This window comes from Telmatherina bonti, assembly GCF_933228915.1.
Source record: "Telmatherina bonti genome assembly, chromosome: 10".
NCBI lineage: Eukaryota > Metazoa > Chordata > Actinopteri > Atheriniformes > Telmatherinidae > Telmatherina > Telmatherina bonti.
The window spans coordinates 7,501,743-7,515,242 of record NC_136628.1 but is presented as its reverse complement, the minus strand read 5'-3'; the positions used below and the strand labels follow the sequence as shown (position 1 = coordinate 7,515,242).

General features: G+C 41.3%; 1 protein-coding gene across 1 annotated transcript in view; it reads right to left on the bottom strand.

The window, feature by feature from the left end:
• The window catches only part of rad51d (RAD51 paralog D), a 50,697-nt gene extending 40,953 nt beyond the window's left edge, over positions 1–9,744 (bottom strand). The window contains exons 1-2 of the mRNA XM_079248055.1: positions 9,611–9,744; positions 9,466–9,527 (exon numbers count right to left, since the gene is read on the bottom strand). Coding sequence (XP_079104181.1) covers positions 9,466–9,527; positions 9,611–9,692 — 144 coding nt within the window. The 5' untranslated portion in view covers positions 9,693–9,744. The remainder of the gene's footprint in view (positions 1–9,465; positions 9,528–9,610) is intronic.
• Between the last annotated feature and the right edge of the window lie 3,756 nt (positions 9,745–13,500).

The following is a 13,500-nucleotide window of genomic DNA, read 5'->3' as shown; positions in this document are numbered from 1 at the left end:
AAGCACTCGGTTTTAGCATGGCTGCTAGCTCTCTTCCCACACCCCGGTCCCCTGCCTTTTCTTGCTCGGTGTGTCTGATGTTTAGCTACTCCTCCGCCTCCTTTAGTGATAACGGTAGGTGTATTAAGTGTAGCAGCTTGGCAGCTTTGGAGGCGAGGCTCTGTAAGTTAGAAGCCCAGCTCCGCACTCAGTTAGGGAAGCAGTGAGTTAGCAAGCCCCCATTAGCCAGTGCGGAGCTACCAGCCAGGGCAGTTAGCCCACCTAGCGGTCCCTCAGCAGTTCCCGCGCAGCCAGGAGCCGAGGCGGGCTGGACGACGGTCAGGCGGAAGCATAGCCCCAAACCAAAACCCACTGGCCACCACCGACCTGTTCACGTTTCTAACAGATTTTCCCCGCTCGGCGACACACCCGCTGAGGCAGAAACCCTGATTATAGGTAGTTCCATAGTCAGAAACGTGGCTCTAGAGACACCGGGGACCATAGTCAAATGCATTCCTGGGGCCAGAGCGGGCGACGTCGAATCGTATTTGAAACTGCTGACTAAGGCTAAACGTAAATACCGTAAAATTGTAATTCACGTCGGCGGTAACGACACCCGGTTACGCCAAACGGAGGTCACTAAAATTAATGTTGCTTCAGTGTGTAACTTTGCCAAGAGCATGTCGGACTCCATAGTTTTCTCTGGTCCCTTGCCAAATTTAATCAGCGATGACATGTTTAGCCGCATGTCATCCTTCAACCGCTGGTTGTCTAGGTGGTGTCCCAATAACAACGTGGGTTTTATAGATAATTGGAGCGCTATTTGGGGAAAGCCTGGTCTTATTAGGAGAGATGGCATCCATCCCACGTTGGATGGAGCCGCTCTCTTATCTAGCAATATGGACTCTTTTATTAGTCAGCTAAATTGACAACTCAGGGTTGGGACCAGGAGGCAGAATTGTAGTCCTACACACTTTTCTGCTGCTTCCCACCTGCCACCGCCCACCCAAAACCCCATTCCAACCTTATATAACTCCCCAGCAGTAAGAATTAAACAACACAAAAACACTTCTGGGGTTAATTGTTAAAACCTCATAAAAATAAAAACAATGGATCTAATAAAATATGAAAATAAGACAATAAAGTGTGGCCTACTGAATGTCAGATCCCTCCCAAATAAGTCTTTATTAGTCAATGACTTGATAGGTGATCACCACATTGATTTATTCTGTCTTACAGAAACCTGGTTACAGCAAGAGGATTATGTTAGTATTAATGAAGCTACGCCAGCTAACTATTTAAACTTTCACATTCCTAGAACTACAGGCAGAGGAGGAGGTGTTGCAGCTATTTTTCAGTCAGAATTTATAATTAATCCTAAGCACAAAACTAACTATAAATCCTTTGAATTCCTGACATTAAATTTATCTCATCCAAAATGGAATTCAGAGAAACCGCTCCTTTTAGCATTAGTGTATCGCCCACCTGGACCTTACTCTGAGTTTCTGACCGAATTCTCTGATCTCTTGTCTGAGTTAGTGCTGACTACTGGTAAGGTCATTGTACTAGGTGATTTTAATATTCATGTTGACGATGAAAATGATAGTTTAAACATTTCCTTTAGCTCTATTCTAAACTCAATTAGGTTTTCACAAAATGTCAATGGTGCCACTCACTCTCATGGTCACACTCTTGATCTTGTTCTAACATATGGTATTGAGACTGATAAGCTCAAAGTTTTCCCTCAAAACCGAAATTCCCTCTGATCACTTCTTATTAACCTTTGAATTCACTTTATTTGATTACTCACTGACCAAAAATAAATTCTACTATAGTAGGTGTTTATCAGACAATAATGTTACAAAATTTAAACAATCAATTGAATCAATTTTTTCACCTCTACCATGTTTTAGCATGACTGAGAGTCCCCCTTTAAGCTTTACTCCTGCTCAGATTGATCAACATGCTGATACTATAACAGCTTCAATGCGTACAACTTTGGATAATGTTGCTCCCCTAAAGAAGAAGAAATTGGGTAAGATTATGAAGGCTCCCTGGTTTAATTCCCAGCTTCGAGCTCTAAAACAGGCGTCAAGGCGTTTGGAAAACAGATGGCGTTCATCAGGACTAGAGGAGTCTCACTTAACCTGGAAAGAAAGTTTAATTGTATACAAAAAAGCCTTACGTACGGCAAGAACAGCTTATTATTCATCATGGATAGAGGAAAACAAAAACAACCCTCGGTTTCTTTTCAGCACTGTAGCTAGGCTTACTAGGAGCCGGAGCGCTGTGGAGCCATGTATTCCTTTCTCACTTAGCTGTGATGATTTCATGTATTTTTTCAGGAATAAAATTGATACTATTAGAGATCAAATTCACAATACTCTTCCTTCTACCTATAATGTTGAACCTGTTGTGGTCTCCAAAGCATCCTTAGAATCAGGATCTGACTTGTGTCTAAATAGTTTCTGTCCTGTCCAACCCACTGAATTAACTAAAATAATAGCTTCATCTAAACCATCCACCTGTATCTTAGACCCTCTCCCAACAAGCCTCTTTAAGGACATTTTCCCTTTAATTAATTAATACATCACTACTAAATCTTATCAATATGTCTTTAGTGACAGGATATGTACCACAATCATTTAAAACTGCTGTAATCAAGCCTTTACTTAAAAAGCAATCTCTGGATCCAGAGGTGATAGCAAATTATAGACCTATATCTAATCTTCCGTTTATGTTCAAAATTCTGGAGAAAATAGTTTCAGCTCAGCTACATGCCCACCTAAGCAGAAGTAATTTATGCGAAGAGTTTCAGTCAGGATTTAGAGCTCATCATAGCACTGAGACAGCATTGGTGAAAGTTACTAATGACCTTCTTATGGCCTCAGACAAAGGATTTCTGTCCGTACTTATCTTGCTTGATCTTAGTGCTGCATTTGATACAGTCGATCATAACATTCTGTTACAAAGACTAGAACAGGTGATTGGAATTACAGGTACAAGGTTTAGCTGGTTTAAATCATATTTATCTGATAGACTTCAGACTGTTCATGTAAATGACAAGTCCTCCTCACAAACTACAGTAAGTCATGGAGTTCCTCAAGGTTCTGTACTTGGACCAGTACTCTTCACGCTATATATGCTCCCTTTAGGCAAAATTATTAGACAGCATGGAATAAACTTTAATTGTTATGCAGATGATACTCAGATATACTTATCCTTTAAACCAGATGAAACAAATCAGCCCAATAGGCTACAAAATTGTCTCATAGACATAAAGACTTGGATGTCTAGAAATTTTCTCCTCTCAAACTCAGATAAGACTGAAGTAATTCTTGTTGGATCTAAAAAAACTCAGAGCTAAATTTTCCGGTTTTGTAATGAACCTGGATGGCATTACTTTAGCTTCCAGTGCTACAGTGAGAAACCTTGGAGTAATATTTGACTTGACCTTTGGCCCACATATTAAGCAGATTACTAAAACAGTCTTCTTTCATTTACGTAATATAGCCAAAATTAGGGACATTCTGTCTCAGAGTGATGCAGAAAAACTGGTTCACGCTTTTGTTACTTCGAGACTAGATTACTGTAACTCTCTATTACTGGGCTGTCCTAAATATGCCCTGAAAAGCCTTCAGCTGATCCAGAATTCTGCAGCCAGAGTCCTGACCAGAACCAGCAGGAGAGATAATATTTCTCCAGTTTTAGCCTCTCTTCATTGGCTGCCTGTTGAATCTAGAATAGAATTTAAAATCCTTCTCCTTACATATAAAGCCCTCCACAACCAGGCACCACTATATATCAAAGACCTCATTGTTCCTTATATACCAAGCAGAGTACTTCGTTCACAGACTGCAGGCTTATTTGTGGTTCCTAGAGTCTCAAAGAGCCGAGCAGGAGGCAGAGCCTTTGGTTATCAGGCCCCTCTCTTATGGAATAAGCTCCCAGTTAGTGTTAGGGAAGCAGACACCCTCCCCACCTTTAAGACTAGGCTGAAGACTTATCTTTTTGATAAGTCCTATAGCTAGGGATGGTTAGCATCCCTTAGTTATGCTGCTATAGGTTTAGACTGCTGAGGGACATTTCCTGATACACTGAGCTTCTTTCTTTTTCTCTTTATCTCTCTCTTTTATCCCTGTCTCAGCAGGTCTCCCTGGCCGGGAGTAGCAGTTCCTGTTGTCTGTTGTCTTTCTGCCCTCCTCCCCCCACACAGCAGAGGCAGATGGCTGCCTGTCCTGAGCCGGGTTCTGCCGGAGGTTTCCTTCCTGTTAAAAGGGAGTTTTTTCCTTCCCACTGTTGCCAGTGTGCTTGCTCAGGATGGGAGATTGAGTTGGACTCAACTCAATCTGTTGGTTTCCTTATATAGACTATTATGAATTGGCCTTCATTATGTTTTCCCCTCTGTCTGTAAAGCGTTTTAAGATGGCATTGCCGTGATTTGACGCTATATAAATAAAGTTGAATTGAATTGAATTAAATACACGCAGCCAGTCTTCAACCATGTTCCGTGGTTCACTTTATTAAATCAGCTTACTATTCCTCCTACGCCATCTGTAGGCAAGGGGTGGTACTACATGTAACGTTCAGGGACACTCGCAATATTCAACACTATAACAATCGCTTCATTTTTATAATCAAATTTAAATATCTAATTTCCTTCTTGTCACCAAGAAAGCATAAACTTAATAATAGTTGAGCCAAAGGACCTTTAAAATGGAACATAAAACAAATTATGCTTGGTTTGTCTTCCTTGTGTTCCTTAGTTCCTCTGAGAAGTGCTGATTAGGTCTGCAACTATCGAGTACTTTTGTAATCGGGTACTCTGCTGATTATTTCTTCGAGTAATCGAGGACTTTAACGATTTTTTTTTAGAATTATAATTTGTAAAACAAATACTAGAAACTCAACCAAAGTAAATCTATAAATGTATATTTGTGAAGCTGTTGCATGTGTTGTTACTACCTAATGCATGAGGAAAATGTTTTAAAATATGATACTTTTAAAATGTTTTAAAAGTATATTTTAAAATGTGCCAACGTGTTTGTGCACGCGCTCAATGTGTGGAGAAACAATTCTCAACTAATCGCAAATTTCTGCCTTTTAAAAGATTAAAAAGAAGAATTCACATAGAAAGAAGGACTGACCTGTAAACATGTCCAAAGTATCTAAGAACTAGCCGATGTCTTGGTGGACGACACGCCTGTTAAAAGTGTGTCTGTTTAATACGGAATAAAAGTTTGCTGCAGGAACAGAGGCTATGCCTGCCGTCACATGCTGCCTAAAACATGCACTTTGACTCTGCGTGTGTGCAGGAGAGACAGATGAGGGACGGATTACAAGATGGTTAACGTGACCGACAACTCGCCATGCCTCGTCACTGCTGACTGATATCACAGGTTATAACACTGTACATTTAACAGCCGCTGCTGCTGTTGATATAAATTGCGAAGCTGAAGCGGTGATATTGCGGGGGGGGGAGGGTTTCAGGTGCAACAACATTGACACCTGCACTGCACTACGTTTTCTGCCCTTTTCAGTGTGAAATGGTCCCACACTTGCGACTTTTTTGGTCTTTTCCTCCCCTCTTCTTCATTCTCTGCCATTAGAGACCAAAGCCATGAGGATCTAAAGACAGAAAGCAAACCGCTCACTGCTGCTGATTGAAATGTCCGTCATCAGTCCGGGTGTCATACTGTACAGACATAATGTAGGCGATAGGTTCTGTTTTTATATATTTTATACATGTTTTATACATGTTTAGATGTTTTATATGTTTACTGAAACAGTGATGTAGTCCCTCCGAACAGCGCCAGTGGTCTGAGAATGCCGCCATGATGCATAAATTAAAATATATCACCACGTGATATTAATTAAACGACGCCTCGAGGCAAATAATTTGCCTCGATCATTTCTTGTACTCAAGTTACTCAAGTTACCGTTGCAGCCCTAGTGCTGATTCTGACTTTTTCCATCTAAAAGACCTTTTCTTGCTACATGTTGTTATCTACGCCTGTACGGACTTGGGTGAAAAGGCTTTTGTCCAAAGATGGAAATTGACCGAACCAAAGTGCTTTTAAATCCAAACTGAAAAGTCTTGAGGTTGAAGCTACTGGAAGAGCCTAACTGGGATGTTTCCAGTATTTATGAGGTGGAACAGGTGACGCTCAGCAGCAGCATCATCTAGATAGTGTGTGTGTGTGTGTGTGTGTGTGTGTGTGTGTGTGTGTGTGTGTGTGTGTGTGTGTGTGTGAAAGACAAATGTACTGACTCAGCGGTGTTCATAAGAATGGATGAGGAAGTGGGGTGAGCGTGGTGGTGGGCGCATTTTTAGTTGACCGTGTTTCGTGCATGGCATATTCTGCAGTCAGTGTGTTACCGTGTAAATCATTAACCACAGTGGTCCTCCAATAAGTTACCTTTTGCCACAACAACCACTGAATACATTTATTTTAAATTGTTGGGTTGTAAATGTATTCTTGTTTTTTATTATCTCTGAAGGCAATAACAAGCCTACTGCAAATATTTTGTCTGATTAAGTCACATGGCAATATTTTTTTTTTTAAAAATCAAACTCAATGTCAAGTCAAGGGGAATGTTCACATCAGTGATGAAGTTCTGTTCATGGATTTTTCTTTTTTTTTTTCCTTTTTAATATTCACATTGAAGGAATTCACAATCAACCAATCAAAGGAAGCGTGTTGACAGGATGAATTCAGCGCCTCTATTTTCTTTTCCTTTGCAGCATCAGCCAGTACTTTAACCCCGTTGAAGCAGTTTTCTGCTCATGATGTAAAAACTGACCAATCGCTGTGCTGAAGTTTTGCAAGGTCCAATCCGCATTTGGTTGGAAGTACTTTCATCCAATCACAAGGCTGAATTAATTTTTTACGAAATGCTAAATATCTCAAAAACTACAAAGATTTCTCCCGATGGAGCTGAAAGGTTTGAGATATGAATGATTGAAGTGACCTGAATGGCGCAGGAGGAGTAGCTCGGCAAAGTTTGGCGGAATAATAATAAAAATGGCCGAACAGGATCTCAATAATTGTATTGAGATATAAGAACAGGAACTCAATTATGTGAATTAATTAGAAAAGAACCAAGTATGACATACAGGAATGGTGCTCTTAAACTGTCGTTTGAAACTGCGCCTTGATGACTTTCTGACTGGTTAACATGGATCCATGCTCACTGTTCTCTTTATCAAATTCAGAATCTCAACATGAAGTCATGATGAAGACAACTTGCTGAAGTTTCATCTGAGCATCAGAATCAGGAAGAAATTAGATTTTACTGTCTTTGAACAAAGCATGGTTGTTGTTCTGAGTTTTTACTGAGACTTTCACACAAAAACAATCCGTAGGGTTTGCAAAGAAGAAAATATCCAGCACGCAGCAGCTGTCTGGATCAGAATATCTGGTTGATGTCAGAGGTCAGATCAGAATGGACAGACTGGTTGGAGATGATAGAAAGACAACAGGAAGTCCAGTAAGTACTGGTTCCAACCAAGATCTGCAGAACATCATCTCTGACCACACAACCTGTCCAGCCTGGAAGCAGATGGTCTCCAGCAGCAGAAGACCACAGCGGGTTCCCTCCTGTCAGTAAGAACAGGAAACTGAGGCTACAATTCACACAGACTCACCAGAACTGGACAATAGAAGATGGAGAAACGTTGCTGGTCTGATGAGTCTCCAGTTCAGCTCCACATTCACATGGTAGGATCAGAATCTGCTGGAAACATCATGACAACATGGATCCATCCTGCCGTCAGGATCAACGCTTCAGGCTGCTGCTGGTGGAATGGTGGGGGGAGGTTTTCTGGTCCCACTTTGGTCCCCTTAGTACCAGTATGACATGGTTTAACCAGCACAGCCTACCTGAGTCCTGCTGCTGACCATGTCCATCTCTTTCTGAGCACAGTGTAGCATCTTCTGATGGAAACTTCCAGCAGGATGATGCACCATGTCACAAAGCTCACATCATCTCCACCATGACGATGAGTTCACTGTCCTCCAACGGCCTCCACAGTCACCAGATCTCAGTCCAGCAGAGCAGCTTTGGGACGTGGTGGAACGGGAGGTTCTCATCATGATGTGGTGGAACGGGAGATTCTCATCATGAGGAGGTGGAACGGGAGATTCTCATCATGAGGAGGTGGAACGGGAGATTCTCATCATGAGGAGGTGGAACGGGAGATTCTCATCATGAGGAGGTGGAACGGGAGATTCCCATCATGATGAGGTGGAACGGGAGATTCCCATCATGATGAGGTGGAACAGGAGATTCTCATCATGAGGAGGTGGAACGGGAGATTCTCATCATGAGGAGGTGGAACGGGAGATTCTCATCATGATGTGGTGGAACGGGAGATTCTCATCATGAGGAGGTGGAACGGGAGATTCTCATCATGAGGAGGTGGAACGGGAGATTCTCATCATGATGAGGTGGAACGGGAGATTCTCATCATGAGGAGGTGGAACGGGAGATTCTCATCATGAGGAGGTGGAACGGGAGATTCTCATCATGAGGAGGTGGAACGGGAGATTCTCATCATGATGTGGTGGAACGGGAGATTCTCATCATGAGGAGGTGGAACGGGAGATTCTCATCATGAGGAGGTGGAACGGGAGATTCTCATCATGATGAGGTGGAACGGGAGATTCTCATCATGAGGAGGTGGAACGGGAGATTCTCATCATGAGGAGGTGGAACGGGAGATTCTCATCATGATGAGGTGGAACGGGAGATTCTCATCATGATGAGGTGGAACGGGAGATTCTCATCATGATGTGGTGGAACGGGAGATTCTCATCATGATGTGGTGGAACGGGAGATTCTCATCATGATGAGGTGGAACGGGAGATTCTCATCATGAGGAGGTGGAACGGGAGATTCTCATCATGATGTGGTGGAACGGGAGATTCTCATCATGATGAGGTGGAACGGGAGATTCTCATCATGAGGAGGTGGAACGGGAGATTCTCATCATGAGGAGGTGGAACGGGAGATTCTCATCATGAGGAGGTGGAACGGGAGATTCTCATCATGATGTGGTGGAACGGGAGATTCTCATCATGAGGAGGTGGAACGGGAGATTCTCATCATGAGGTGGAACATTGTGACGCTTCATGTCAACATGGAGCAGAATCTCTGATGAACGTTTCCAACACCTCGTTCAATAAGTGACACCAACATTTAAGGCAGTTCTAAAGGTAAATGAGACCAATTCGGTAGAAGCCAGGTGGGCATGATACAAATAAACAGTAGGTGAGCAAAGTGAGAGAAATTATTCCATTGATCTGATTAACGACGACGTTTTTACTGTATACCAACAGAAAAAGACAACCAAACCAATATGACATCAAAATAATGAGTATAACAGACTCGTTATTTCCATAAATGACAGAAACAAGGTTTCCATCATTAATGTATTCCTGCATCTCCACCAGGAGCTTTTATCTGTGTTTAATTCAGACATACCTTATAAGACACGGAGCATTTCTGAGCCAGTTCTTCCATGTCAGATGAGACCAGGTCTTCCACTGTTTAAACACAGCACAACTCGTCGTTTCTTCCAGCCTGTTTTAACTCTGATAACAAGTTATAAAACCAATAAAACACCAACCTGTCCTGATATCAGCAGCACGCAGATCACGAAGTAAATCTTTATCCAGTCCAGGACACATTCCTTCCCGTAAGACCACCATGGTGTCACATTGCTAACAACTTACTAAAAGTTCAGGATGTCAAACAGCATCCAGAATAACGTTCACAGAAGCCGCCAGCTGCGTTTGTTTTTAGCTTTGCCGCTAACTGAGAAACGTTCCGCTTGTTTCTTCTTCGCTGTAGGAGGTCGTTGCAAATCGCCTGAATCGCTTTTTTAAACTTTGTCCTGTTTAAATTGTTTTCAACAAGAGAGGGAAACATATTCCCAAAACTTTTAGTTTTTGAAAAAGACTTTTAACACTCAAACAACACCAAATGCTGCGTAATTAGTATATTAAAAAAAAAAAAAATTAATTAAAAAAAGGGCGAAAAAAGGGACAGTTGCTTTCCATAGCAACAAGCGCAATGCATTTAGGGTAATGTAGTACTTTTCCACTTTAACGAGTTTGTTTATTGGTTCTTTTACACGGATTATGAACAAAACGATAATAAATCCATTCGTATGTACCCGTTGTTATTTTTTCATTATTATTATTATTATTATTATTATTATTATTATTATTATTATTATTATTATTATTATTATTATTGTTTATGGATTCATTCATTTTCCAAACCCCTTAATCCAATTCAGGGTCGCGGGGAAGCTGGAGCCTATCCCAGCAGTCTGTGGGCGAAAGGCAGGGTACACCCTGTACAGTTTGCCAGTCCATCGCAATTAATAATGACTAATAAAAATTAAGGGCATAAAAAATATTATAATATAATATAATATAAAAGTCACCCATAGGAAATAAGTTGTATTAAATCAATTAAGTCTAGTTAATAATTCTCCCATCAGCATTCACTTACAATGCTTTTAACTCTCAGTTATAGAACTATCCTTCCCCCTTTTTTCTATTTTATCCAATTATCTTCTTAATCTCCTTCCCTCAGGCAACTGTGTTGTTTAATCTGTTCAATCACTTAAATTTAATCAATTTTATTCTTCATCAATAAAACTGGGTTTGTCTGATCAGATAATCTGTGGCAGGGAATTATGAGTCTATCATGGATCCTTAAATAACCATGTATATCCTAATTTAAATCTCCCAGAAAGAATTGCGTTAACAATGGGGATAAAAACGAGACCATTTTAATACTATCTTGATCATACCTGTTACAGGAATAAAGTTTTAATCTGGAATTGTGGTGTTTTAAATGATTGCTGGTTTTTTTATTCTGTAATTTAATTTTTTTTTCAGCTGCTGCAAGTGTTGTTATTACTGAGGAATTTAGGACAAGCATAATTTAACAAGTAGCCTGGTTTAACAACATTTTGCAGAAGCATATGCATTTATTTGCATTTGACACCAGTGGTTTAATGCAGTCACCCAACTATCTATTCCCCAACTTCCCATCCAGGGTCAGGTCGCATGGGGCGGCAGCCTGAGCAGAGATCCAGACATCTCTCACCTTGGCCACTTCCAGCTACAGATCCTCAGGGTGATCCTGAGGCAAGGCAAGCTGAGAGACATAAACCCTGCAGCATATCCAGGCCTAAAAGGTTTGTGTGTATAAAAATGTGTGCAAACTTATTGCACACACAAAAAAATGTACAAGGTGATTTACTAACAGCGCACACTGAGGGTTGCATTTTCTAAAGCTGCAAAGTAGGCCGTCTCCATTCAGTTAGTACAACTGCGCTCATATAAACTGTGCCTTATTCAACACATTTCAAAAGACATGCAAAAAGTTTGTGCGCGTTATTGTGCACACATGGCTGCAGTTATTGTCACAAGACAGATACATCAAAACAAAACAAGGAGACAGAAAACACATTTTCATCCTCCTTTGATTATATTTGGTATAAACAAGGAAATCAAAAGTTATGGCTGATAGAGCTTTGTCATTTTGAGGCTGTTGGAGGAACTCAGGATGGATTCTGAATCACGCAAACCAATGTAAGACTACTGACAAGTCTGTGCGTTTTTTTTTTTTTTTTTTTAATATTATGTCATTCCAACATACGGTAGCAGCCACAGCTCGGATCCCCAGTATTGTTTCTCAGATGTGCTGTTAACCCAGAGTAAGAGGAGCATATGATATGCAGCTTGTGACCCCCACAGTCACAGAATGTGCAGTGTGTCTGTCAATTTCCTTTTTTGTTCGCCTTCTAATACCCATATCGTCTTTTTACTTCATCCACCGTGTTACAGACAGCGCTCTTTCATAAATTTGCTCCCAAAACGTTTGTCAGATTTCTTTGCTCAGTCATGCTGGGTTCATCACCGAACACCTCCAGTTTCAAAGGGTCAAATTTCCTTTTGTGCTTTTTCTCCCAACTCGCCCTGCTGCAAACCACCAAACGAGCACAACCTTCATTTACACAGAGAGACTCCAACACGTCTACACCTACGGCCATTTTCGCTTTCACTCTCACTAAATCACCTACAAACCGTGGTTCAACCCCAGATCGCGCACGCAAATTACTACTCGCACTTTGGGATCTAAGTAAATCTGCCCTAGTAGATCTGTATATAAAAAAGATGTATGTGGCCTCAGAGACGTCACCCATAGGTTTCTGAAGAGCTGACTGGAAGCTCGGTGGGAGGTTCCTACCATCGCCATCTTGGCAGGGGTATGCGTGTCATCTCACATCTCTGGCAAATACATATATGGGCAAAGAGGTGGAGCTGAGAGGGGGGCTGTAAGCATCATGGTGCATGATTGACATCGAGCAAACTCCGAGCATTCTGTAGCTAAGAGCTAACCAAGCTAACCTGGAGATAAGCCAAGCCAAGCCAAGCCAACTTTATTTTCAAGAACTTTCTGACAGCCACTGCTAACAAAGTGCTAAACATAACATAATTAACATATTAAAACATAAAACAACAAAACAGAAACCAATAAAACTGTAAAGTTTAAAACCATAAAATATAAAAACAATGAAACAAATAAAGAATAAAAGCAATAAAAGCTTTTATTAGCTTTTGAAAAGATAACGGGAGTTATCCAGCTAATGGGGCTAAAGCTAAAGTCACGTTGTTAACCGGCTAAAAACCGCGGTTGTTCTACGTTCTTCTAACTTTAAGCAGGAGATCGGGTACCTGTCAATCAAAAGGACACGCCCCCAAGTATGCCGAACTTCGACATTAAATTACTTTTAAACGGGTGAGTAAGAAAAAAATTCACTCCCCCCACAGTTGTCATGAAGGTAAACCTGACCTATTAAACCAAAAATGGTTTTTATACGAGGCTGTAAACATGTTTATTTCTGCTGTGAAGTTGGTCTTTTTAACATGGGAGTCTAGGGGGATTTGCCTTGTTTTGCAGCCCCTAGTGCAGGCCTCTTCAAATGCCGGCCCGCGGGCCACATGCGGCCCCGAACCAATTTCTATGTGGCCCAGCTTGTGTAAAAGAATAAAGCTATAATCAAGAACCTTCAGTCATTCCTACGCTGATTAGGTAGCCTACAATCCTGCAGTTATGCAGACCATGAATGCAACACTTGGTTGCCTAGCAACATTAACCCCCAGCGCTGTTGTTGTGTTTTGAATTTGTAAGAGTAGCGCTAGCAAGCATGTTGCTCTCTGTCCCAATACGCTAAATTGACAACAAAAACCGCAGATTTAACCCCGCCTGGACTGATAAGTATTTGTTTATTTTTCCGTCATGTTTGAGCGCCAAACCGATGTGTTTAATATGCAATGAGTGTGTGGCGGTGTTTAAAGATTATAATTGTGAGGAGGAAACACATCAAGAAGTGTAGTTTCGCTCAGGTCAGCTGACCAGCTGCTTTTAGACGTGCTGAAACTCAGGTGGGATCAGGACATGACGCAGCTTGAGTTGATTTTATTATTTACATTT